A 27843-nucleotide genomic window follows, 5' to 3' on the forward strand; every position below is an offset into this window, starting at 1 on the left:
AACCAAATGGAGGGACATTTAGAATACTTTTTTGAAGTGAAAAAACAGTGAAAAAAGTTCACTGTTAATTGTTGTAAGCTGTAAAAATAGCCTAAAAGAATTACTCTTATCAGCCCAAAATACACTTTGATTTATAAGCAATTGAAGGAGGGTCATAGAGTCGTAACTCAACCCGCACTTAACTTGTTAATCTATTTCTTTCAGTGGTATCTTTCATTTTGTCTGTTGTATGATTAATGGCCGTGTAGGGTAGCGCTGGACAAGACATTGTCTGACTCTTCAGTTAAATTTTTTTTTACAGGGGTCTTTGTGAGGACCGTTGGCTGTGTATGGCTCTAAGCCTGAGGGGCTCTTCTCTCCAAGTACATGCTGCTTCACAGAGAAGACTTGACTCTGAAATTCCTCCAGATAAGAGTTGCTAGGTGATGTTATTGTTAGATCTTCTTTGTGGTCGCATATTCATATCCAAATTATAAGGTTCTTTATGAGGACTGTCTCATTAGTAGTCATATATTCATACCAGACCACCCCCCTACTTGACCCCTCCTTTACAAGTCGTGGGAAAGACAAGCCCTGGATGGGATGTGGAGAAGGACTCAGGCAATTACTTGGACGATGGTCAACTTAAACTCACTTTTAAAAAGGCCAAAAACATTTGTAGTGTATTATTGACATTTTATGGAAACATTTGAAATCAATGTAAAAAACAATTCCAGAACATAATCAAACATTGGCTATACATCTTTTTTTAGACAAGATTTAACATCAAACACAGCAAGAAAGAAAAGAGAGAAAAAACTATTAGCTGTTTATCTACATAGGTTGATGCTTAATCTTTAACTGAATTCCTATATCATGTGCAAAACTCTAAAGCTACATTAGCAACAGATGGAAAGAAATAAAAAGAGTTCAATGCAAATTTTGAACCCCCCAAAACAAAACAAACTAAAGCTAATTTTATATGTATTCTTTGTTCAAATTTGCTTAAAGCATGGCAACTATAGTATAATTAGGAAGAGATACGATGGATTAGTTCTCCCTGTAGTAAAGACTTTAAAAGACACTTTTACAGATATAATTCCAACACAATATTTTTGAGATGGGATTTAAAGATCAGATGTAAATTTAATATGTCTTAAATTTGTGTAGACCCATTTGTTGACATTGGTGAAATATACTAAAATGCCATTTGCACTACTGTTTTGCACAGTATTTTACTTCAGTATCATTTTTAATTTGAACAATTATTCATTATGAAAAATAAACCCTATAAAATCCAATGTACAGTCAATATTATAGTCATTGAAACATCATTTAAAAATAAATAATAGGCATTAGGTAGGCTATTGAAGCATAAACATCAAGAGGCTGCCAGGATTATCGGTGCAAAAGTGTAACAATAGGAATAGACGCTGAGTTGTAGGATAATTGGTATTGTTAGTATGTGTGTTTGCATATTAATATTTATGTTTATACTTAACACATATATGATCAACAATAATTAAAAAGAAGTGTGCATTTACCCGGCTTTAACGCTGACAGAAACTGAGAGATATAAGCTATAAAAATTATACTGATTAAACCAATACTTAAAGAAGAAGAAGAAGGAGTAATAGTTGAAGAAGAACCTCTCGTTCTCAATGAAACAGGTGCTTCAGACGCCTAGCCCCAAACGCCAAATATGGAAGACTTCCACATTCCAAAGGACAAGGGGGGCGGGGCGATGACGCCACCTGTTTCTCAATGGGCTCGAGGACTGGAGAGCTCGTGCTCAGCCGGTGGAGTGAGGAATTCTGAGAAGTGTCGGCCGAAGGGTGGACGGAGGAGCGAGCGAGCGACTGACTGTAGGATACACGAGCAGGACTTTTAAAAGTTTTATGGAGCTATGGAGCTGCGTGGACTCAACTTATTCTTGTTTTTATTTATTAACCGAGTATTTCTCAGCCTCCAGTCGAAAGAACGTAAGTTACTTTTTCTTTTAAACTACTTTTATAAGAGATTAAAGTTTAGCTCGGCTTTACCGCATCCCGTGAATCATTCGGCTGGAATTTGAACTCTTTGAGTTTTGTCTTTCATTTTTGTCCTTATCAATGTTTTATTCTTCATTAAAAATAAATAAATAAAATAGTTTCACTGTAATTTTCTTTGTCAGCCAGCTGTTTAAAATCAAGAGCGATGTATTTTTGATGTCCGTTCGCTATACGGTTCTGGAAACAAATATATAGATTTTTCAAATCTATTATTACTTTTCTGTTATAGGCCTAAGTCTTATTTTATTTATTTTATTTTAATTAAAAAAAAAAGATTTTTATTAGTGATACTGCTAAACCTTGGGCCTAAGGGGCACCTGTTGAACTTTTTAATTCACTTGTGCAGGAGATACATGTATTTCTCTCGTCATGGCAATTTAACTGCCCACGCCTTTCACAGGCATTATTAGCCCTGAATCCTGAACCTGGAGGACACGGTCAATGAAGTCTTGAATTAAGCCGATATGCTGGATTAAAACGTCAGAAAGCATGGCATGCGCCCCCCATAAAGCTGCTGGCACCCAGAGATCAATGCAGACAATGTTACTGTACATGCAAAAATAAAAGCACAAAGCCAATAACTAATATAAAGACACACAGTTGTCTTTTCCAGCTGGGAATTAAATTGGTAAAATTAGTTAGCTGCACTTTTTTGTTGTGTCTATCTTAATATCACTTGATTATGTCCCTGTTGTAACAATTTATTCTTGTTTCTTCCTGCAGAAGTATTGCTGGATATGAGAGCTTCGGGATCAGAGTTGGGATGGTTGACATCGCCATATGAGAACGGAGTGAGTATTTATACCTCAGCAGGCATTTTTAAGACTGCAGGTTCATGGATCTAAGCTGCCTTTCGCTTTGCAGAACAACAAGCACACAAATTTCTCTTCAAGAATTTGAATAACAGAAGGCCTCTCCTTCTCTCACTCTCTCTGCTCATTCAGTCCTCTAAAAAAGCTCTCTGGGAGAGGTGGAATGAGTGGCAGCTAGATGAGGTTTGGCACATCTCAGCTTAGTCTTGTGTTAACGCTACCCTTTCATAAAGAACTTATGAATGCAGTTAAAATGTCAAGGCTCAACCTACATTTAAATTTACTGTACCAAAGACAGTTTTACACAATAGCTGCAGATTGTTTTTCACTCCAAGCCCAAACCATAAAACCAAATTTTAGGATGATTTTTTTCCCCTCCCTCTCATGATTCCTTTCTGGATTTAGAGATGACAGAAACAAGATAATGTGTACAATATGAAGAGATGACTAAAAGAAAACACAAAAAATGTGGTCCATATGTGCAGAACCATCCTTCCTGCCTATCTATAGTTCAGTGGCTTTTTGTCTTAAAAAAGCAACAGGACATGGCCGGTTCCACTGTGTGGGCTACGTTTCTTCTCAAAGATCTGAAGATTGTTGCTGTTTTGGATAGGATTTCCCGTTGTCTATTAAAGCTTACGGTTGCCGTGAAACTTTCTCACGCTTAAAAAGTTTATTTTTAATTTGTACCAGGGATGGCTTCTTGTCTTCAGCAGTTTTGTTTTTTAACCAGCCAGACGTCCTCAATAATAAGAACTAAATACCTAAAAATTTGACTGAAAATTTAAGAGATTCAGTGAAGGTACCTAAAGCAGTGTTCTTCTAATGTACTGGCACAAATTACCTTTCTCCAAACATTTGCCACCTCTTTTTTCCCCCCAACTGCTCCCAAAGTTGTCTAAGTGGGAGAATTGATTTAGTTCCTGAAACCCATTCCCAACTGCTAACATATGAGGTGTTGAATTTTAATGGTTAATCTAGGCTTTTAATCCCTCTGCTTCTCTCTCTTAAAAAACTCTTAATAGCTGCCAATTTTGCTGCCATGCCTTAAGCAGGACTCTGCTCATAAAGCTCATTTAGCTGCTGTAAATGTTAGTTGGTGTTCTACAGTAGTGTTTGCTGGATTTATGTCTCACACACATGCAGGCTTGTGCGTTAGTGGAAAACCACACACGTCGTGAGCGCAGCACATGTCCAGGCCAATAATCCTTAAGCGTGGAAAAAAAAAAAGCTCCAGTTCACTTCTGCACTTTTACAAGCTTCTTAGTAAGCATGAAAGAAGAGGTGTCTCATCAATGAAAGTGGGTTTTTTTTGGAAAGAACAAAGCTTCTACTTATTTCCTGAAAAGATGCCTTTTCTCCTTTCATCATTGTGTGCGACTTTACCCCCCTTACACTGATCCCTTTTGCTGTCTCTTTATCTTCTTCTGTTCTGCAGTGGGAAATTGTCCAGACAGTGGTGAATGGCACACTTTTTTACACTTACAGTGTTTGTAGCATAGAGACTACAGAACAGGATAACTGGCTGCGCACGACGTTTATTCAGCGGCGCCCGGGCACAAGCCGTGTCTCTGTGGAGCTCAGTTTTGTCGTGCGAGACTGCAACACTTTTGGTGGTGCGTCTGTTGGCTGCAAAGAAACCTTCAACCTATTCATCTCAGAGGCTGATGCTGACGTGGGAACGAACTTCCGTAAAGGACAGTTCCGCAAAGTGGCCACCATTGCTCCCGACGAGGTCACTCAGGGCCGGGTGCTAAAGGTGAACACAGAGACGAAGACTGTGGGGCCGCTGTCAAAGAAAGGCTTCTACCTGGGTTTTCAGGATGTGGGCGCTTGTGTGGCGCTGCTCTCTGTCCGAGTCTACTACAAGACATGCCCATCCACCGTGCAGAGCTTGGCAGTTTTCCCAGAGACGGTGGCAGATGCTCTCAGGCAGGTTGAGGGAGCCTGCGTAGAGAATGCCGTCAGCCAGGCCACCCCGCGCATCTACTGCACAGCTGAGGGTAAATGGGTGGTTCCCATGGTTCAATGCCAATGTCTCGCAGGCTACGAAGCCACAGGAGACTCCTGCCAAGGTAAGCACTGCCAGAAATATGCAACACTCTTGTCTGAGACGTGTTTGTGTTATTCTGTGAGTTAAAGCAAATGAAACGCCTTCAACCACTTACTTGTCATGGTGGAAATAATGAGTGCACGAGAATGTGAATTGTCTTTGTTTGCTTCGAAGTCTTGTGCAAAAAAAGGCTCCATATCATACTGTAGGTAAGGTACAGCAGGCAGGGCTGGGCATGGGAAAAAACGGAAGAAACGGATATCCAAACCTGTTTTGTTAAGCTTTTAAGGCAATCAAACATTTCTCCATATCACATTTCGTCACTTTCCCACTGATACCTCATCTTTATTGTCTTTATTTGCTAATGGCACATTATTTCCCCTGCCTTCCACTCAGGTCTCAGGAATGAGGCTTGGGTGAGACATTAGTTTATGGATAGCTCAGTGACTTTAGGTGATAATGTACAGTAAAAGAAGCTGTGGACTTTGGTTGTTTTACTACACTGGAAGCTTTTAAATGCAATTAAGAGTGGAAACTTAAAACATAACAGATTTTTGTTAGCAAAATTTTTTTTTTCCAATTTAAAAAAACAGAACAAAAAAATGGCTTTCATCAAAATTATATTTCCTTTCAGTGGATATACATAGCTTTTAATCATTTAAGTGTTAAAAAAAACCCTACATAATTTTTAACCTAAGGAGGTTTTGCCGATTCAACCAAGCTCAGGTAAAGTGTGCAAAAAGTTTGTGGTATGTACTTGGAGAAAGACGGCGTGTGCGTAAAGTCAGTACAAAAACACACAGCTGTGGGGTTCATAGTGTTTGTGCTCATGCTGGTCATGCAGAAGTTGGCCTGTGCGTTGGCATTCTGGGGTGTGGTGCACTGGACTGTCTGGAGGAAACGTGGGAGGAGAGAAGCTGCAGAGAGAAAAGGAAGGAGGAAGGGCACGATAGGCTGTGGGGATTTCTGAAAGGAATTCTTTTATCCTGGCGTCACCTACAGAAGTGACTGACTACAGGAAGGGCCGGGTGAATGTGAATGTGTCAGAATGACTACCTTAATGGTATGTCTTCTCCTCACAGGAATTTGTTTTGAGCAAGTTGCTAAGGCGACAGGAACCACAGATTACAGGGAAGAGGTTGACACGCCTGTTATAGTTTAGCCTGAGTCAAGCTGCGGTTTATGACTCTTGATGGTCTGAGCCACCTTGCCTGGCAGAGATTGGTTTCATTTTGAGTCTTTTCCAAGAAGAGCACATATTAGTCATACCAGGTGACAGAATTAAACGGTCATTAAGATGGCCATCCATCAAAAAATAATTTTTTGAGTGAAAGATCTTTGGATTTTTAACTTCTGGTCATACAAACAATGACATTTAATAGCTGTGAAACATTTACCACCATTTTTTCCACACTATATATTAATGAAACAAATAACTGATTGGAAGCTCTTCAAAGCATGAATCTTATTTATGGGTTAGGGAGTTGCAGGAATGTTGCAGCCTGAGCCAAGCACCTGAAACGTTGGCACAAGAAGGCAGGAAATCTTTATGACTGCAACAATTGTTCACGTTTCTTGTATAAATAAACAATGCTGTAGCTTCTTCTAATATGAAAAAAAAAACAAAGCCTTATTCCAGTTTTTTGCAATAACTAGAGAAATTGTGGCCTCGAAGGGAAAAGGAAGTAAAGTGAGATGAGGAGGAATGCTGACTGACACAAATAAGCAGGTTGCCCGTGTTTTGAGTCAGAGGGTGGGGAGTGCGCCGACAGTTGGTGTGTGAGGGATGTTAGCTTCGTGGCCGCTTAGTTAGGTGTGGAGTGTAATTTGGTCAAAAGGATTAGTAGAGCAACAGGACAGCTGTTAGCCAATGACATGCTCTTCTTTTTGCTCTTTCATCCGGTTGTTAACACACGCAACGAGCTCCCTAATCCATGTTCCCACTCATTAGAACAATGGGCCGGTACAAAGAGTGAAAAATGGATTCAATTAACAGATGCATCAGTGCGGAACATAAGTCCTTTTCACATGCATGGCAGTCAAAGAGAACCTAGAACAATTGGAAGCACATTTTTCCATCAACAAGTGAGGACAAAAGTTGGGCAAAAGTTTTATTTTTTCTTAAACTAGCCTTTTTAAACATGAGCAAAACACGTTTTTAAGCCAAAACTGAAATGCTGAAGTACTGACATGAAAATCTGAAAGTTTGCATTAATGATGTTTGTATTCTTGCACGGCACACATGCTGCTATTTGTGAGCTATATAATGAGGAATACAACATATTTATAGCACCACTCTGTCCAATTTCAGAGACAATAGATGAATGGGGCTGGGGTTTCTTTGGTACGTGACAAAGGTCCTGCTGCTCCAGCTCAAGATAAAATGGGCTGGCCTCCTTTTCTTATGCGGAGGGGGGGGAAAAAGCCCCTCAGCTACACCCCCACTGCCGCCAAGTGACTCCCCAGAGAGAACTTCTGTTGGTGCTCCAGACCTTTACCCCATCCCCCGTCTTCTATCCATTCATCTCTATCCCTCCTACTCAATCTCAATCTGCACCTTCGCCTCCAATGCAACAGTAGTTGGGGTGCAAAGGTCCTTCTGCTTTGGCGTCTTCAATCCAGGGTTCACTCAGTTTTTTTTTTTTTTTTTTCTTTTCTTTGACCACCAGCACAGGAGCCAGATGAAAGACTGCACCACAGGGAGACTGCAGAATCAAACCAGAGACAGGAGCTCTTTCATAAGATAAAATCTATTTTTCTAACAGTGCTCTGAGGGCTTACCTCAGTTAGAAAATATGTGCATCTGTATCCATGAAAGAGCAAAAAATATTCCTGTCCAGCTCTTCCTCTTTCCTGATTCAGAATGGGTTGCTGTAATTTGTGACTGATGTCGGGGGTTAGCGGAAGGAAGGAAGAAAGGGAGGAAACATCAGCCTTAGACGGAGTTGCAGTTCTAACCCTGCGCTCTGATTTTTGTCCTGTCTGCATGTTCGTTAACCTCTCATGCCCTGGAAGGCTGTTTATCTATGTGGCGAAATGCCCGCTACAGCATTGCACCAGTGTCCAATGTGCCATTTCCTTTGGCAAGACCGTAAATGTTAACTGCCAGAGAATATGAGCCAGGGGTTCACAGGGGAAGGGAAGATCAGATCACCTGATGGATTTAATGCTGTCATCCGGTTGACACTGGCAGTGCGACCTGAGATTAGGCCTCAAGGCAAAACAGGCGAGTGAAGGCAGATCGTCAGGGAAATCCCTATTCATTCCTCTGGGTACAAAGACTCTGTTATTATGGGTTACTCACAACAAATGCTTCCTGTCGGGTGGAAATGGCTGGTAACACAGAGAGAGCCTTATTATTTGCATTTTGATCATTCATTCCTTCCTGTGTTTGTCTGATTCATATGTCATGTTTAAACCAACACACACCTTCTCCCCCTCTCTCTCACACACAGCATGCAAACCAGGATACTTCAAGCCCTCTGTATCGAACAACTTCTGTCAGGTTTGTCCTGATAACACCAAGCCCTCTGCTTCCGGAGCCAGTGAATGTCTGTGTGAAGAAGGTTTCTTCCGGGCTCCTTCAGACCCTCCTACATCAGCCTGCTCCGGTAAGACCCTGACTCAGATTTTTTTTTTTTTAATTACTTTTATCACATGGAAAGTATTTTGAAGTATTTTTCTGACTGTTCTGTGTCATTTATTTATTTCCCTAGCTCCACCTAGTGCCCCTCGTGACCTTACCTCCATGACTCTGCCAGGGGAGGGCAAGTTGCAGCTGTTCTGGAGCCCACCACTGGTGACTGGGGGTCGCAGTGACCTTATGTACAGTGTGGTGTGCAAACTCTGTGACGAGGCCTCTTGCATCCCCTGCGGCGAGAAGATCCGCTTTGAGCCAGGACCTACGGACCTGCAGGACCCCACGGTTGTTGTTAGTGACCTGGACTCTCATCTCAACTACACGTTCACTGTAGAGGCTCAAAGTGGCGTGTCGCAGTTCAGTGCCGAGAGGCCCACTGCAACCATCACCACTGCTCTGGACTACACAGGTGAGCTTTTCTTTTTCGAACATTGGCTTTATATGATTATTGTTTTGGGGCTGTATGTGTGGCAACCACTGTTGTATGGTAAACACTGCAATGTGACATATTCTGTAATATTAATGACGTATTCCCAGAAAGTCATCTTTCATATATCTTCTGAGAGAAGGGGTATCCAGGTTCCTAAACCGAAGAGTAGGGTTAAAAGAGTGACAAACTTTGGAGCTATTTTCATGTAATATCAGAGCTATAAATTAAAGGGTTTTGCAAAAGACAGACTCAATCCAGAGGAGAGGACTTCAGTCTGACCCACTGAATCCCAGAGGCTTTCATCTCCACATGTCCTTTCCAAAGACTATGATTAGTCACTAACCATTATTTTGCTTTCTGTCTCGCCAACCGTTAGATCCCCCCAAGGTGACGGAGATCCATCTGGATGATCGCAGCCCCACCAGTCTGTTTCTGTCCTGGACTCCTACTCGCCGACCTCCAGCCCACATCAATCATCGCTATGAGCTTATGTACCGCAGAAAAGTACGATGGAGAGCTTTGGGCTCTTTTGTTTGTTTTTTTCCCCTCCTTTTTTCAAAATCGAGGCTGTTTTTTCATTTCAAATTCTAATCCATTTTCCTTTTCCTTTCTTTTTCTTTCTTTCTTTTTTTTTTTAATTTGTAGGACGACAGTACCGAGGGTGATGTGACCACCTACAAAGTCCTAATTTTGGACAAAAGCTTTGTGCAGATTGATGGTCTCATCCCAGCCACTACTTACACATTCAGGGTCCATGCTCTGGGCCCCGAAGGCAACCCTGGCAGCTACAGTGCCGACCATGAGTTTAATACTTTTCCATTAGGTACCAGCAGCCTTAAAATCTACAGTAGCCAAAACAGTTTCTCAAACATCTCTCTATACATGTGTATATTTTAATTACTTGAGTTGATACAGGTCTGTATTTCTGTCATTTATACAGCTGAGCCTCAGTTTGGGAACAAGCCCACCATGGTGATGGTAGCTGTATTCGGAGTAGCGGTTATTCTGCTTGTTGTGGTGGCTGGCCTGCTGCTGCGTAAACGGTTGGTAACTGTACACTTCATATCCACGGTCAATGTGTGTCATTCAGATAAATATTATCTACAGCCATGCAAACTGTGTGATTATGTGCCACAAGTTCAAGTAAATGAAGGATACTCTGGCATGACAGCTCAGGGAGAGGTTATGAGTAATAGCTGGTGCTGCTATTGAATACACCCTTTGTCTTTGTCAGCTCAAGCTGACCTGCAATTGTTTAAAAAGCCACTCTGTATTCTACCTAGTCCTCTGGTGATTAATCTTGTTTTCCTCTCAGGCGACTGAACGCTCGCAGGCGAGGAGGACCCGAGGATCCCTACTTTTCAACAGGTTTGCAAAGCTCAGCTGCAGTAAGAGTCAGAAAGTAGGTTGACTATTGAAACTGTAGGCTTATTTTTTGATTATGATCTTCTCACCAGATCAACATAAACCTCTCAAGACGTACATTGATCCACATACCTATGAGGACCCTAATATTGCCATCCACAAGTTTGTCACTGAAATTGACCCCAGTGTGATCGGCAAACAAAAAGTCATCGGTGTAGGTGAGTAGGTGTTTTCAAATCTCCTTCATTCCTTCACTTTTATGAACTCTCAGATCGGACTTTCTAACATTTCCACCTGCTGTTTGACTGCCAATCAGGAGAGTTTGGGGAAGTGTTTCGGGGTGTAATGAAGATTCCCGGGAGAGGCGAGGTGCCTGTAGCAATCAAGACCCTCAAGCCAGGCTACTCGGAGAAACAGAGGCAGGACTTCTTGAGTGAGGCCACCATCATGGGTCAATTCTCACACCCGAATATCATCCACCTGGAGGGAGTTATCACCAAATGTGAGTCAATGTTCTCAAAAGCCGACATATCTGTTAACTTCTTGTACTCATTTCCTCCATTAAACATATTTGTGTTTATATTCTCAGTTAAACATGCCATGATAGTGACTGAATACATGGAGAACGGAGCTCTCGACACATATCTGAAGGTAGGTGCATGCTAGTGGAAAAATAGCTTCATTATTTAATCATCACTTTGTAATCTTTTATATATATATATATATATATATATATATATATATATATATATATATATATATATATATATATATATATATATATATATATATATATATATATATATATATATATATATATATATATATATATATATATATAAATAAATTTATTTGTCTCAAGCCTGACTCACTTTCATGTACAAACAGTATACACAGTACAAAGGATAACAGACAAATGAAACTACAACATTTTTTTTTATCTGTGCTTTTATGTTATATCACCCAGTTCTTTCCACGTTTTGTTTCATTCCTCTACATTTCCCCAGTAAAAACAAGAATGACAAAGAAAAAACAATAATATCGCAATTATTTTTTGTTCATTTTAGGGCCGTGATGGAGAGATTCCTCCGTACCAACTTGTGGGAATGCTGCGTGGAATAGCCGCTGGCATGAAATACCTCTCTGACATGAACTATGTCCACCGTGACCTGGCAGCAAGAAACGTTCTAGTCAACAGCAACCTGGAGTGTAAGGTGTCTGACTTTGGATTGTCACGTGTGCTGGAAGATGATGCTGAGGGCACCTACACAACCAAAGTAAGTCTAACAGCTACATTTCACAATGCAAACGTAGCAAAAGAGAGTTAAACTGGATTTTTTTGGTCTAGTAAGAAATGCCTTATTGTTAGCTGTATTTCCACTCTTAAGTATCCAGACTGTCAGCATGTCCTGTTTCCACTCTTTTCACCCATTAAATATGATTTGTTAATGTTTTTTTCTGTCAGGGAGGTAAAATCCCCATCCGCTGGACTGCGCCAGAGGCCATCGCATACAGGAAGTTCACCTCGGCCAGCGACGTGTGGAGCTTTGGTATTGTCATGTGGGAAGTCATGGCATTTGGAGAACGGCCCTACTGGGACATGAGCAACCACGAGGTATGTTTCATTTGCCACTTTTCGTGGAGATGAGGGATTGTTTTGGCCTGTGAGGGTCAAACTTTAATGTATATTAGCAGTGAGAGTCTGCGTGAGCTATGCGGTGATAGAAAGTTGCCAGACATCCAGTGTAGTCTCCAACCGTCCTCTTCAAATCTGTTAAATACTGTTAATGTCAACATATGAGCACAGCAGTTTATTGTAGCAATGGCAGGCAGTGGTCTATGATTAATCTAACCACTGCCTTCACTCCTTCCCAGGTCATGAAGGCTATCAACGAGAACTTCAGGCTTCCTGCTCCAATGGATTGCCCATCCGCTATCTACCAGCTCATGCTCCAGTGTTGGCTGCACGAACGCTTAAAGCGACCTCGCTTCTTAGACATCGTCAACTTTCTGGACAAACTTCTCAAAAGCCCAGAATCCTTAAAGACCATCGCAGACTTTGACCCACGGTATGAACACAATAAATAACAGGGAGGAATGTGCCTTCCATCTTTTTTTTTTTATCTTTAAACAAAAACAGGGGGAAGTGTAACATGTTGCTTTACATCTTGTTTATTTGATCTGTACAAATACAGATAGGTGCGTTTGTGTGTATGCATGAGTGGAATTATTCCTTGGCAAGAAACAATGAGTCTCTGCTGGTTGTTATCCAGTTATTTTCTTCTGATAAGTACCGTAGTTCTTCATAAAACTACTGATCTTGTTTTTACATCTCCAAAAATTCAAACCATTTGGGGACAGTGTTAAAAGAAAGTGATTATGCTAACTTCCAACTTCATAGTTTTTAGTAGCTTTTAATTGCTCACAGTGCAAAATAATCCAATTTTATGTTATACCGGGCCTTAGTGCAGATCCTCAGTTCACTTATTGTCCTAAACATGCCAGCTTTTCTTCTGATTGGCTGCTCCTCATAAATGGTGCTTAAACAACAGCTCACAGCCAAAGCAGTGTGCCTGAGCTGACCACATTAAGGATATTTGCTATCAGTGAAATTGGTACAAAGGTCAATGGAAAATACTCTGTGAAACCGAGCCTGAACTTTCAGCACAGAGGGATTGGTTGGACGCTATTTGAAACTGTGGCCTATGTTTAATATAGAAAGCATCACAGGCCATATTTAGAGAGAATAAAGAGACTGTAGTGGATTGTAAAGTTACACAACTCACAGCTTGTAAGTGGACTTTAAAACAATAAAACAGGTTGTTTCCTGTTCAAACATCATCACATGTACTCAGCTTGCATAAACACACTGTTAATGATGAGTAATCCAACTACATTTTGTTCCTCACAGCGTCTCCATCCGGCTGCCCAGCACCAGCGGCGGCGACGGTACCATGTTCAGGTCGGTACCCGAGTGGCTGGAATCCATCAAAATGAGCCAGTACAAGGAAAGCTTCGCTCGCGCTGGGATAACGACCATGGAGCAGGTGCTCGCTTTGAGACATGAGTAAGTGCACACATGGCACAGGTGCAGCCTCCGTCATGCTGTACTAACTTATCCGGCACCGTTGCACATTTTTTCAGTGACACAGAGAAAGTGTCCGACTGTCAGCCTGAACATTTGTTAACCAGCGTGCGAATGCATGAGCACTCTGCTCCCCCTCTGCCACTCATGTCATTCCACTCATTCTCTGCTGCTGTTACTTCTGCATGAGTGGCTCACAGGCATTTTTTTTCTGAAATATGCCCCATAGCCCTGTCAGATAAACCCAAGTAACCATTTAATGACAACATCGCTTTAAACAAACCATTTTAAGCCCATTTGAAATAATAAACAATAATGGTTTGGTTCATTTGTACATATTTTTTTGTGTAGGTACAACTTTTATATTACCCTTAAGCCACTTATATAAACTGTCTTTGCCTTTTAAAGGAGTTAAAACACCCTGAAAATGTGTTCACATACACCACCGCTCTGCTGTTTTGATTTGTTTTTGTTTTGTTTTTTGTCGTTTCAATCCTGTGTTCACGAGATACTTATGTGTCATTTTCAGAGACATCAGGAACATCGGAGTGAGGCTGCCTGGTCACATGAAACGGATAGCATACAGCATCCTGGGCCTGAAAGACGAGACGAGCTCCCTCAGCGTGTTCGCCGTGTGATCTAAGCATTCCTTCAAATCAAAGTGCACTGACCGACCATGCCATTTCACTCACGGAAGACAAGGACTGAAGTGGAGGGGCTGGAACTGAGCTACACTACAGCAGTGTGGTATGACTGAAAGGGACCCTCAGAGAGGACTCAAAATGAGACCATTCATGTACTTAATAAGAGAAAAGTAATTTATCTTTATATAAAAGTGTTTATAATGTCGAACATAAGCAAGTTATGCAATGCAGTAAATAAAATGATATAAATGAGGGTCAAATGTGGGATAATGTGAGAATGCTCGGCCCTGCATTTCCTGAAAGACTGAAATATCTAAGGCTCTTCAATGATAAAGAGCGACTTCTTAGAAGCACTCAGCATCCTGCCGGTGATTCTGAATCCTTAAATTTGTTTTGTTTACTTCTTGTGATCAGTGAGACTTTCTTTTAAATTAGGAATTGTTATTCCTCTCAGGGCAAAGAATCACATTCTTATGGTTTGTTTTTTTTAGTTAGTCTCTGTGTCACACCACGCATCTCTTTGTTTTATTTACATTACGTCTTAATACAAATGTTCATTTTTTTATTTATTATTTATTTTGTATTTATGTCAATTGTTACATGATAGATAACTCTGATCTTGTGCACAGGTGGTGTATTTCGTGTTTAAATAAAATCAGAGTTGCCTTGTAACTGTATCGCTTTCTTGTATTGGGCAGCAGTGAACATGTGTTTTTAGACTCATGGCTGTAGTGATGGCAAGTGTGACAGTCCGCTAAAATAGCTCAACACCAAGCTGGATGGATTGGCATGAAAGCTGATTCAAACGACTGTGGTCCCCTGGCAATGAATCACCTGCTGCTTTTTTTTTTTTAAAGCAACACAAGCAGGTTGACATTTGTGGGTCAGACAGACGGTTTCAATAACTTCCGGATGGATGACCATGCACATAGTCTTCCTAAACTTTGATCATCAGCTGAACTTTCAACTAGTGCTATCATTAAGTAAAACAAAAAAAGCTCTCCATCAGCCTCAGCTGTACTACTTTGTAGTTACAAGAAAATATTAAATTACATTAATACATAACACCTAAAAGTAAAAGGCCATGTTTTTAAAAACATAAGAACATACAAACTCTGCAAAAAGAGGTCCCAGTTGGCCAAAAGATTCAAACCCAGAACCTTCTTGCTGTGTGGGGCGGCACTAACCATTGCACCACCATGTCGTCCATATAATAGTGCCTCTCTCTGCAAAGTATGCAGAAATTTTCTTTGAACTTGAGCGTTGTCTCCATTGCAATGATCTTTCCATACTATCCCAATCTCCACGTGTTGTGATCATCTGTTTCTGGAAACCTGAAGCTCAATCAAAATCTATCCTAATCTGCTGTCTGTTCAATCTAAGATGTATTCACTGCTACAGATGTGCTTACATTAAACACACTTCATATTTAAGGCCTGCTACGATGTAGGGTTTGAAGTTGGATGGTGGCTCTGACATGCAGGCAGATGAGCTGCTGTGATGACCCTTAAAGGGAGCAGCCAAAAGAAGATACTTCATACTTGTTCATATTTGTCTTATTCCATTAGCTCTGCAACAACAGAGAGTGTGAATCAAACCTTCAGTCTCCTTTTCAAAAGGCAAAAGCATCATCATTATGCATTGCAGCTAATAGTTGCTCTGTTTCTAGACTACACTCAGTAATAGCATGTCACACAAGTGTGCTACACAAAAACTGAGGGCATGGTGTGATGGACCCGCACACAAGAATTTCACTCACATGTACTGTACCAGTGTACCTGCACATGTGATGTGACAATAAAAGTGATTTGATTTATTCAGTTTTTGCAGTGCTTTAACAATCCAACACCATAATTTCTTCACTATATTATGGAAATCATACTAAAAAAACCAAGAAAAGTAAAAGATAGTGGCTTACAAATTACAATGTCTTATTAAATAGTGTTGGGGACAGGTTGAGTTGTCCTAGTTCTTAATTATTTCAGAGCAGAGCGGTGCACAGGCACACATATTCAGACCAGGCTCTTAGGCCTATCTAAAGGCCTAAGGCTCAGTGGCCTTACTTACTTTAGCAAATGCACATGCCCCTCTAAAAGGCTTTACACAGGGTAACATCCCAACATGGACCCAACATGATATGAACCCATAAATTAGTTGATGATCAAACCAGCTTTTATCAGTGTGTTTTGCTTTTCATTCGCCGGTACAGCCTCACAGAGCTTGTTTTGCCGTGTTTGTCATGCAGATGGAATTGATAAGGCTTCGTTACTTTGGCAAGGTGGGCCAAAATGTCACACTTACTCATGAGTGTGCTCCTTCATACCCACAGCTGTGATTAATCACCCCTCTGCTCAGTTTAACTGGAAACTCATTGACACTGGGTCTTTTGTGTCAAATCCCCCTTACACATCCTTAAAATGAGCACAGTTAAATTATAAATTATGAAAGATAACGTGACCTTTGTGGCTTAAAGTTAAGACTGGCAGCTCACACAATGATAATTATTATAATTATAGTATATTGCTTCACACAGAAACATCTCCGCACCCCTTTCTCACACATAGACACAAAGACTCACATGGACCCCAGTCATGGGTGCGGCTAAAAATGTCAGACCCCCTTGACAACAGTTCAACAACAGTTCTGACACATTAAATATCTACAATCGGTGTCATGTTCCAGTCCAGCTGGATCATTAAGGGACCAAGCCACAGCCACACCCGGTGGTACACACAATTTCCCAGTAGCCTATAAAAGACTCAGTGCATGATGGTAAAGGTTTTAAGACAGACAAAGGAGAATTTACTATGGAGAAAAATGGGAGAAATTTATCTGAGGATTCAGGATTGCTAAATCAGCACAGCACCAGAGAACACAAATTTACAGGTCAGCTGGACAAAAACAGACACAGATATACTTTAATATATATATATATATATATTTATAGCACTGCAGGGAACATATTAGCTAAAGAAAAAACTAAATCAATATGTATCAAAATGTTGTGGATTTTATTTTAAAATCTCTATTATACAAATGACTATTTCAGATCATTTACAGCCTACAGGAAAGGTGCAGATCACTGGAGACATTTTTCAGTTCACACTTGATGTGAGTGAATTTTCTCCAGAGGATGTCATCATTACATCCTCCAACAACCTAATAGAGGTGCATGCAGAGAAGGTGAGCCCTGCAGTCAGGCTGGTGTAAAATCAGATGTTATCTGTGACAGTAACTTAACTGATGGCCTGAGTTATATTATTAAGTTATATTATTCATTTATTTAAATGAAATTAAAGCAATGCACTGGCTTTAGTTGTTTGATTGTGTGTTAAATTTTAGAACTATTTGTCTTCTTTTGTTGTGAAACAATACACTTTTGATTCAGGACCTGAAATTTGGATTTATATCTTTTGCTGTCTCTATGGTGTTTTCTTTGAATTTGATGGCTTGATGGTTTCATTGATGGTTTAACTTTCTGCTTTGTTCTGTTCTCATAACCTGTTTTTGCCGTGCAGCTGGGTGAAGATGGAACAGTCACAAATACTTTTTCCCACCAGTGCAAACTGCCATCTGATGTGGACCCCATATCTTTGAGCATGTCCATGGCGAGCGGTGGGCTCCTGACTGTCAGGGCTCACAGAGTGTGTTAGTGTATAATTTCTGTGCATTTCAATTAAAACACATCAAGCCTCGTTTTATTTGAACTGTCTTCTTTGCTCCGTTGTATTTTGCCTGCTGTAACCTCAACATTAAGTGACTTACAAATAGAGTTCGATGGAGTTTAGCGACCTCAAGTGTCCGGGGGAAGGACTGGGGGAAAGTTTTTTTTAGAATGTAACATTTATCTTCAAATGGGAAGGAAATATACTGAAACATATAGTTGTTGAAATAAATGCAAATAAGAGTAAGTAACCTTTATCATATTAAAAAATATCAACTGTAAAATATCCAACAAAAAACTACGTTGAATTATTTCATCTACAACGGAATAAAGCAAATAAAAGAAGTAGTAAAGAGTATTTACGGGTAAACCTGAAGGCAACACCACAATTTGAGGGAAGTGACGACATAGGTTGTCAAGGGACGCTTTAGTTTACGGAAGTTTTTACATTTTGCGGACAGCGGTTGTTATAATTTATATTTATGGGTTTTTGTGATTGATGTGGATGCTTTAAATGTTTTATTACTGCAGTTCAAGTCTGTAACAAGACAACGTTTAAAAAAATATCCTCTGGCCCAGACGGGAACCGACTTTTGGCCTTTTTAAGCGACAAACCCGAGCTCTGTGTGATGCTGTAGCTTTGTAACCGACATGGCAAAGGTTCCTCCCCCAGGATCAGTCGTAGTCGCAGACTGGCATCGATATAAAGACAGTAAAGAGTATTTCAGCAAAATCCTCCACAAGAAGAGACGGAGAAACTTTGGTAATGTCAGCTAAATAGATATGTTTCCAAATTACAACAGTTTTGTCTTTTTTTCTCCCCCAGGGGACCTTACGCACTCATATGTAAAGAAAAAAAAAGTATAAGTATTCAGAAATACCGCAAATTCTTCTTGCAGCTGATTTATTGCGACTGAGACTACTTGAAGTGCAGCCACTCATCAGACAAATGCAAAAACGTTTGTAGGCAGTATCTGTGTTTCACTGGAAATCAGCTATAAAAGTAGCTAGCGAATAAATGTGCATTTATTTCAAACCTCAACATAAGGGTTTTTATGAAGTACAAACTCCCCATTTGTTGTTGTTTGTGGAGGATAAAAACCCAGAATAATTTATAAATAGATTAAAGCAACCCACGAGGCTGTAAAATATTGGATTAAAACATATTGGGGACTATATTTTTAGCTGCACCATTTCTCGGTGAACAATCAGCTGCGGCAAATTGGCGGTTTTATTCATACATTGCTAAGTAGGCACCAGTGTGACAGAGTGAAATATGAACCATGGACAGTATGGGTACCTATGAGGACAGAGACAGCCACAAGCCTTAAGGTGGGACTGGGATCACATCAGGGAAAGTCTCTGGGCCCCTTCCTGTTTGCAGTTGTGATGGACAGATGGAGTCTCTGTGGATTATGATGTTTGCAGATTACAAGATACACTTGGGGTGTGCTGAGAAGACATGGCAGCATTTTAAATCATGGATTTATGACACGCAAGGAGATAAACAGGGGAGAGAATGATGCCATAGTGGCATCTTTAGTTTAGTTTACTAAGATCTCCATTAGCTGCAGCATTGCTATTCTTCCTGGGGTCACTTGTGATAGAAATGCCAAAATCTGGCCACACGTAGCACAAGTAGTCGGGGACATGCTCCACCCTTTGGTTTGGTTTGAAAGTTCTTCTTGATGTCCAGAGATGACCAAAAGTGCTGGACTTTTCTCCACGGTCACTCACTGGATGTTAATGGGGTGCTTTTAAAGACAAATTCTATTAACCCTATATCATATTCTATTATCCTGACTCAGGTAAAATGGTAAATGGCCTGTATTTATATAGCGCTTTACTAGTCCCTAAGGACCCCAAAGCGCTTTACATATCCAGTCATCCACCCATTCACACACACATTCACACACTGGTGATGGCAAGCTACATTGTAGCCACAGCCACCCTGGGGCGCACTGACAGAGGCGAGGGTGCCGGACACTGGCGCCACCGGGCCCTCTGACCACCACCAGTAGGGAACGGGTGAAGTGTCTTGCCCAAGGACACAACGACCGAGACTATCCAAGCCGGGGCTCGAACCGGCAACCTTCCGATTACAAGGCGAACTCCCAACTCTTGAGCCACGATCGCCCCGGTGTGCAATTTCTTTCAGTGGTCCTTTTAAAATGTGTTTTTCAGGCCTTTTGGAGTCTCCAGTGATGCCTCCACATGTAGCTGTGGACACAGTTCATTATAAGATCTTCATCTCTGGTAAGAGCGGAGTTGGGAAAACTGCTATTGCTGCACGTCTTGCAGGCATGAATATTCCCAGCATGCACCATGAAACCACAGGTAAGCCATTCAAACTGCTGGTGTAAAAACACAGATTTTTAGCTAGATTACGTAGAACTAAGTGTGAGCCTTTTTTAAAAAAAGTAGTTTACAAAGTTTCAAAAAGTTAAGAGGCTGACAATGTCACTAATATTCTTTGTCATCTTTTGTTGCTTAAGGCATTGAGACAACAGTGGTGTATTGGCCAGTGAAGCTAAAAGAAAGCAGCAGAGTGCTTTTCTTCCGTTTTCAGCTGTGGGACTGTGGAGAGAACGCCTTACGCAGATTTGACCATTTGCTTCCAGTATGAATGAGATAAAGCAAAGACTAAAACAATTATTCTAGATGTGGAAAACAAACAGATTTCTGTGTTTTGTCTGATCTCCTTTCTCTCTTCCAGTCCTGCAAGGAGCAAGTGGATGCGGTCCTCTTACTATTCTCCTTCACAGACAGGACATCATTTGATGATCTGCCAAATCAGCTCGCCAAATGGTCCGAGCCATCTGTCAGGCGTGTTGTGAAAATTGTGGTTGGCACCAAGTATCCTTTTATCTTCCTTACAAATAGTTGGAAATGCCAATCAGAAGTAATCATCCACTTTTCTATGGGATCATCTGTGGTTCTACAAGACCAGGAGGCACAACTTTGAAGTGCCAAAACCCCCCCCAAAAAAACTAAGATGAGTCTGTGGCACAAACACACTCTTTACATAAACATATCCTTAATTAATGTTTCCTTCAGATTCGACCTTTTCATGCACTGTGATGTGGCAGAGAGAGATATAAGGGACTTCCAGGAGACATGGGGTATCCCGGTACTGCGTACAGGCGGGGAGGTCACAGACGGGCTGGGCGACGTAGCCTCGCTCCTCAACTGCCTTGCAGAAAACCTGTGGCATCAGGACTGCGTTACAGCTGGCTCAGCCAGCCACCATTCACAGGAGACAGTGACTCTGCTTTAAAAATGAACGTTGTTTTAAACAGCCTGGACTGAACCAGAGATGAGGGTGCTCACCTCTGAATGGGGCTCATGTTGAGATGATGATACTACATTACTTGGCTCCAAATTATGTATTCTAAACCCCCCCCCCCCCCCAAAAAAAAAAAAAAAAAAAAAAAAAAACAGTAATACTTAATAAAAAATAAAGTCCAATACTAAAAAAAAACTGAAAAGAAAGTTTTGGATTATTAATATCACCTCAAAACATCTTTTGGTGACAGGATATACAGGGAGTGCAGAATTATTAGGCAAATGAGTATTTTGTCCACATCATCCTCTTCATGCATGTTGTCTTACTCCAAGCTGTATAGGCTCGAAAGCCTACTACCAATTAAACATATTAGGTGATGTGCATCTCTGTAATGAGAAGGGGTGTGGTCTAATGACATCAACACCCTATATCAGGTGTGCATAATTATTAGGCAATGTCCTTTCCTTTGGCAAAATGGGTCAAAAGAAGGACTTGACAGGCTCAGAAAAGTCAAAAATAGTGAGATATCTTGCAGAGGGATGCAGCAGTCTCAAAATTGCAAAGCTTCTGAAGCGTGATCATCGAACAATCAAGCGTTTCATTCAAAATAGTCAACAGAGTCGCAAGAAGCGTGTGGAAAAACCAAGGCGCAAAATAACTGCCCATGAACTGAGAAAAGTCAAGCGTGCAGCTGCCAAGATGCCACTTGCCACCAGTTTGGCCATATTTCAGAGCTGCAACATCACTGGAGTGCTCAAAAGCACAAGGTGTGCAATACTCAGAGACATGGCCAAGGTAAGAAAGGCTGAAAGACGACCACCACTGAACAAGACACACAAGCTGAAACGTCAAGACTGGGCCAAGAAATATCTCAAGACTGGTTTTTCTAAGGTTTTATGGACTGATGAAATGAGAGTGAGTCTTGATGGGCCAGATGGATGGGCCCGTGGCTGGATTGGTAAAGGGCAGAGAGCTCCAGTCTGACTCAGACGCCAGCAAGGTGGAGGTGGAGTACTGGTTTGGGCTGGTATCATCAAAGATGAGCTTGTGGGGCCTTTTCGGGTTGAGGATGGAGTCAAGCTCAACTCCCAGTCCTACTGCCAGTTTCTGGAAGACACCTTCAAGCAGTGGTACAGGAAGAAGTCTGCATCCTTCAAGAAAAACATGATTTTCATGCAGGACAATGCTCCATCACACGCGTCCAAGTACTCCACAGCGTGGCTGGCAAGAAAGGGTATAAAAGAAGAAAAACTAATGACATGGCCACCTTGTTCACCTGATCTGAACCCCATTGAGAACCTGTGGTCCATCATCAAATGTGAGATCTGATTTGTTTTTGTTTTTGAATGTCAGAAATGTATATTTGTGAATGTGGAGATGTTATATTGGTTTCACTGGTAAAAATAAATAATTGAAATGGGTATATATTTGTTTTTTGTTAAGTTGCCTAATAATTATGCACAGTAATAGTCACCTGCACACACAGATATCCCCCTAAAATAGCTAAAACTAAAACTACTTCCAAAAACATTCAGCTTTGATATTAATGAGTTTTTTGGGTTCATTGAGAACATGGTTGTTGTTCAATAATAACATTATTCCTCAAAAATACAACTTGCCTAATAATTCTGCACTCCCTGTAAAATGCCACTATGGCATGGTGAGCATATTAAATATTTTGTCCGATTGTCATGTTATACACTTGTACTCCGGAAAGTGAATTAGAAATCATTTTATTATCAATTAAAGTAAACTGTACACTACTTAAAAATTAATTGGTATTTTAAAGTCAGTCAGAAACAACAAAAAACGTCTGTAGCGATGATCTAGCTCATCGTGAGGTTAGTGGACGTTTGAACAAAGCGCACCGAGTGCATCTTCACCAAGAACAGTGCAAAGCGTAGACTGAACCACTGATGAACCTTAAAAAGTGAACAAGTTAACATTGTTTCAGTTGTTAGTTACATGGAGCCAAGTTTCATCTTTAAAGTTTAAAGCTGTTAAAAGGTCAGTGTCTCGATGACAGCGCCTTCATCCATGCCTCTTTCTCCGACCTGTAATTTAAAAGAAGGCCATCAGATGGTGAGGGGGACTCCAACAGTGGATGTAAGGACTTACAGATTTTATTAACTCTTGCCTTGTGTCTGTAGCAATTATCATTGCAGTCGGATGTCCTGTTTGAGTTTTAGAGAGATGTAGCAGGAAGGAGTATGAGGGCAGACCCAGGACTTCAGTCTTCACAGGCTGAACGCTCACGTGTTCTGGGAATTGAGCATGGTCCATTACTTTAAAGCGCTCATCTCTGAAAGGGATGAGGGGGGGAAAAAGTAAGATTAGAAGCACATTTACAATGTGGATCATAAAGATCCTATTTTTTTGTTGACTTGCAGCAGCTTGGACTGTACAGAGACTAAAAAGTTTGATTGCTAGGATTGCTAGTCAAATACTTTTTCATAGAGACGATCAAAAGGTCATTGAAGAGGTGGAGGTAGACGCCAACGAATGACATTCTTAAGTTATAAGCGCTCTCCTTGGTCAGCTGTTTCAGGGCTCCGTGGTGCACCAGGAAACGCTTGCTTGTGACCATGGGAACTGACTGGATGGATGAAGAAGACGCACTCTGTTACTGCTGCAGGTTAAAGAAGACCACTTTGTAGTCTATTAAAAACATTTGTGTCATCACCTTAACTTTTCCGAAATCCAGCAGCATTTCGAGGCAGACCAGCTCCTCAATCTGTTTCATTTTTCGGACCCCCTTGTCACACTCTGTCACTATCTGGGGTCAGAGTAGTGCAGTTGTAGAAGAATTAGGCAGATTTTTCACTTAAATAAAAAAAAGCTGTCAATACTGAAGTGCAGAAATTCTGTTGCAAGTAAAAATTGCATTCAGATTGGCAAGCATAACATTTTTATTTTTTTTTAAACAAGATCAAGTATAAAGTAGCAGAAAATGGAAAGTGAATCTTTTTCTCTCGCCTGTCTTGGCATGAGTGTACAGATCTGAAAAGCATTACCTCATGAATGGCGTCTATTGCTTTTTTAAGGTTTGAAACTGAGTCAGAGTCCGGCTCAGACAGTTTCAGGATGCTCTGAAATGAAAGAAAACAGAAACCTTAGCTAATGGAGCAAAAATCTGTTTAACAGTTCAAATCTCATCAGACGTTTACCTCCAGCAGAAGCTTGATGCGAGTAATTCTCTGGAAGGGAAGGACGAGGAAGGACTTGAGGGTCTTTCTTTGACACACCGGGTCACTCTCGAGTTTCTTCAGGGTATACAGAAAAATTCTGTTGTGCTGCCTTGAAAAGGGAACATTTAACAGAGTTTGCATCGCAAGGTGTTGAGAATGTATTTGTATTCTGAAATACAGAGTACACTTACAGCTTTTCGTTGATAAGGGCTTCTTGGTACATCATATTCGTCACATACGGCACATAGAGAGTCTGGAAATGTTTGCAGTGCTGGAGGACGACGTCGCCAACCTGAGGGATCAACACGTTCTCTCCCAGTCGGCTTTCCAAATCCGTAAGAAACCTAAAAAGACACCAGGAGCCCAACTAAGTTAAAACATCAGGACAACCTGCCCATATATACAACAAGGTGCTACGTGTGGAGCTCTCACTTTTCACTGGCCACCATCACGTGTTGAATTTTGGAAAACAAAATGTGATGTTCTGTTTGAGACAGAGTCTGCTTGAGTTCCTGCGACTTATAAAAGTGATTTACGGCCACGCCGAGGCTCCTTAGGTAAGATGCTTCTGAGCCGATGAGCTCGAACATGGTCTTTAGAGGAAGAAAAGGAGGAGGTGGGGGGTTATTGGCAATCAAACAAAATTTAGACTGCTTTATCTCCAACGAAGGTAATAGTGTTTCAAAATACCAACCATGTCAACAAATTCCATAAAAACCTGGAAGAGCAGCTCCTGTTGCCATACAATTAAATCCTGATGTCAGCACAATATTTTTTAAGCACTCAAATGAACTGAAAGGAATTACCTAAAAATCCAAAATATACCTATAAAAGGACTTCTTTTTGCAGTTCCCCTTATTTTAATTTCCTGGTAATAGTTCTTAACCATTGCTGTGGATTAATTGAGCTCACTCTGGTTTTCCAGTTTGAGCGGCCTGTTTAAGGTCACTGCAAAGCATCTCAATCTGATTTAAACCCAGACTTTGACTACGCCGATTCAAACCTTTATTTGATGCTTCTTTCTTTCTGGACATGAACTGATGGCTGGACATTCTCCTTCAGGATTTTCTGGAAGTCTTTAGAATTCATGAAGATTTTGGAATTATTCCAGAAGATACCTGAATTAAAAAGTTCAGTTCAGTTCAGGATCAAAATGTTTTTGGCAAATGTGAGATGAGCCTTTGTGTTTTCTTGGGGGTCCGCAGTGTTTTTGTTTTGCCTTGGAATTCTTTCATGGATGTCATTTTTGCCCAGTCTTTCTTAATGCTGAATCATGAACACTGACCTTTAAGGAGACAATTGAAACCTGCAGTTCTTTAGATGTTATGGGTTCTTTTGTGGCCTCTTAGAGGAGTTGAAGCGCTCGGAGTAATTTTGGAAGGTTGACCACTTCTGGTAGGTTCACCACTGCTCCAAGTTTTTACCATATATGGATATTGGCTCACTCTGTGATTTGCTGGAGTCCCAAAGCCCTTAGAAGTGGCTTTGTAATCCATTCCAGATGTCGGTTTTTTTAGTTTGTGGCCTGACATGCTGCTTTTTGACATCTTTCATCTTATTTCACTATAAATCAGTTTTTAAGTAATTTCTTGATTCATCAGGTCTGGCAGTGATAGACTCTAAGATGTGGCTAGTGAAACTGAATTAAGGTTTCCACAAAAAAGGGTGGTGAACACAATTCACGATTTCCCAAATGGAATTACTTAATTACTTTTTTACAGGACTCTACATTTGCAGTCAAACATACGCTATACAGGTAAAGACTGAAATGTTGCGATCGAACAAACTTGATGCAGGCATATTTAACTTCATTAAAGATCCTAAGAGCAATATGAACACTTGTGCTCTGCTTCATGAGTGTGATTATAATGTGCCTTCCAGTTTAGTTAAATTGCATGCATCATCTCTAATACATGAAACAGCTTTTTGTTTTTTACATTTTTGCACACCTCTTGAAGGCGAATCTCTCTGGATGTCAAGCTGCTGAGTAGACCAGATGCCTTCACCTCATCCAGGTCTTGCCAGAGTGTACTTGGAGTCACCCTAATAGGCTGAGATCGAGGAGTTGCATGACGAGCGCTTCGCTGAGGGCTTTCAGCACGAGTCATCGGTGTCTGCAGGCTTTGCAGATACTTGGGAGTTATCAGTTCAGACAACAGACCGTCTTTGAGTCTGTGGAGATCATCTTTCATTGTCTGCAGACAGTAATCCTGATACAGTGGGACTGCAGAGCAGAATGAGAAAGACAAAAACAGCTTTACAAAAATTACGCTTTAAAATTTAAATGTGATGATGATGATACCTTAAGAAGAAGGTTAAACTTACAAATATGAATGTACTTCGACTGGAATCGTTCACTCTGCAATTCCTCCCCAATCACATTCTCTTCTCTGGATTTATTAAGAAGGCCACATGCAGTTAGCTATAAAATATTTTTGCCAAAGTTAAGAGATCCCCACCTCATCTTACCCTTCTTTGCTTTTATCCGGATCACATTGTGTGGACGAGCTTGAGTTATCTTCCTGAAGTCCAGGTGGCAAGAAGATTTTCAATTTGTGCGCTGCCAAATGATTTTTTTTCAAATCCCATGTGCGCCTTAAAGCCACCAATCTGAGAGCTGGAGATATGTCTAAGGGAAAACTGTGACAGGATAAAAGATTTTATAGTTCTGGATAAAAAGGCTCACCTGTTTTGTACTCATTTTAGATTAAAGAAAATCTCATATGTGGGGCCAGTTCCCCCATTGCATCAATTTGACTTAAAATGATGAAAACTTTAAAAATTTGAACAGGAAACTCATTATGACTCAATACTTCACTACATTTGCATTTACTGCATTTGAAATTGAGATGCATTTAGTCATAATGAAGCAGTTTATAAGTTTTTTAAAAACCATTGGCATCTTTCAGGGGCTGAGGTCCTTACCTGCAATTCTCAGGCTTGTTTAAAGACCCGCTGCCTCTATCAAGGCCTCCAGTGTGCTCTGCCCTGCTGTTTTCCAGAGAAAAGCCCTGACAGAGCATCTCTCTCCCCTCTGTGGTTGGTGACTGAGACATTAATTACTCAGTAGATGACTTCTAAACTAGTGTATGTTTGTAATGGTTTTTCTCACTGTGGGTGTCAGCTGTAGTCTGGAACTGATCTTTTACTATACCCTTTCCAAAGTGGATTTGGGTGGATCCTTCCTGTGTCCCACAGCCAATCAGACTACACAGTTTGAGTTACCTGCAGTCTGAGCGTTTAGCAGCAATCAAAAAACAAACTAGAAGCAGGTGTGTTTCTTTACATGCTCCTTCAGGGTTTTACAACTATGGAGGCTTGTTTCTGCCACAATTAAAAACAAAACAAAACAAAACAAAAAAACAACACAGCTGTAAGTCAAAGTTTGAGGTTATTATCTCAAAATTTTAATGTAACTCAAAGTGTCACATTATTTTCTTAGAAGTCTGAGTTAGCAGGTTAAACTTATGGATGTCAAAAGATCTTTTTTTTTTTTTTCTTTTTCCCAGTGGTGCCACCAAGCTTCCATACACAAGAGCAGTGGGCTATTTTTTTCACCTTTTAGATTAGTCCAACTCATGGCAACATCATTATTTTGATACCACATATCCTTTAAGATGTCCTTTAAGATGTCCATTTAAAAAAA

At 40.7% G+C, this 27843-nt stretch overlaps 4 protein-coding genes across 5 annotated transcripts; 3 read left to right on the forward strand and 1 right to left on the reverse strand.

The window, feature by feature from the left end:
- Positions 1 to 1793: 1793 nt before the first annotated feature.
- epha2a (eph receptor A2 a) lies at positions 1794 to 14885 on the forward strand. Of its 2 annotated transcripts, XM_086292800.1 has the most exons (17): positions 1794 to 1961; positions 2754 to 2821; positions 4281 to 4917; positions 8351 to 8506; positions 8612 to 8944; positions 9342 to 9469; positions 9611 to 9788; positions 9906 to 10008; positions 10281 to 10333; positions 10423 to 10548; positions 10647 to 10832; positions 10920 to 10981; positions 11398 to 11607; positions 11796 to 11945; positions 12206 to 12399; positions 13242 to 13397; positions 13945 to 14882. In XM_086292800.1, exons 1-17 carry the CDS (start codon positions 1886 to 1888, stop codon positions 14051 to 14053), a joined length of 2925 nt encoding a protein of 974 aa, XP_086148926.1. In that variant the 5' UTR covers positions 1794 to 1885; the 3' UTR covers positions 14054 to 14882. The 2 variants fall into 2 exon arrangements, with proteins under 2 accessions (XP_086148926.1, XP_086148925.1); XM_086292799.1 differs by having other exon boundaries at positions 10647 to 10981; positions 13945 to 14885.
- A 1905-nt stretch (positions 14886 to 16790) lies between these two features.
- On the forward strand, positions 16791 to 17746 carry LOC147330887 (heat shock protein beta-7-like). The gene is made up of 3 exons (XM_086294249.1): positions 16791 to 16945; positions 17109 to 17242; positions 17578 to 17746. Exons 1-3 carry the CDS (start codon positions 16867 to 16869, stop codon positions 17710 to 17712), a joined length of 348 nt encoding a protein of 115 aa, XP_086150375.1. The 5' UTR covers positions 16791 to 16866; the 3' UTR covers positions 17713 to 17746.
- A 399-nt stretch (positions 17747 to 18145) lies between these two features.
- cplane2 (ciliogenesis and planar polarity effector 2) lies at positions 18146 to 21130 on the forward strand. Its single transcript, XM_086292802.1, has 5 exons — positions 18146 to 18486; positions 19908 to 20060; positions 20219 to 20343; positions 20440 to 20579; positions 20781 to 21130. Exons 1-5 carry the CDS (start codon positions 18375 to 18377, stop codon positions 20998 to 21000), a joined length of 750 nt encoding a protein of 249 aa, XP_086148928.1. The 5' UTR covers positions 18146 to 18374; the 3' UTR covers positions 21001 to 21130.
- A 1601-nt stretch (positions 21131 to 22731) lies between these two features.
- Positions 22732 to 27406, reverse strand: LOC147330889 (rho guanine nucleotide exchange factor 19). The gene is made up of 12 exons (XM_086292801.1): positions 27123 to 27406; positions 26667 to 26837; positions 26523 to 26587; positions 26147 to 26421; positions 24630 to 24790; positions 24389 to 24541; positions 24177 to 24306; positions 24024 to 24098; positions 23693 to 23785; positions 23457 to 23605; positions 23147 to 23311; positions 22732 to 23063 (listed from the first exon to the last, which is right to left on the reverse strand). Exons 1-12 carry the CDS (start codon positions 27251 to 27253, stop codon positions 23018 to 23020), a joined length of 1614 nt encoding a protein of 537 aa, XP_086148927.1. The 5' UTR covers positions 27254 to 27406; the 3' UTR covers positions 22732 to 23017.
- Between the last annotated feature and the right edge of the window lie 437 nt (positions 27407 to 27843).

Source organism: Aulonocara sp. 'chitande type north' Nkhata Bay, linkage group LG5, assembly GCF_057382095.1.
Source record: "Aulonocara sp. 'chitande type north' Nkhata Bay isolate Kocher_YH1m ecotype deep benthic linkage group LG5, A_spYH_male_GT1.1, whole genome shotgun sequence".
Classification (NCBI taxonomy): domain Eukaryota; kingdom Metazoa; phylum Chordata; class Actinopteri; order Cichliformes; family Cichlidae; genus Aulonocara; species Aulonocara sp. 'chitande type north' Nkhata Bay.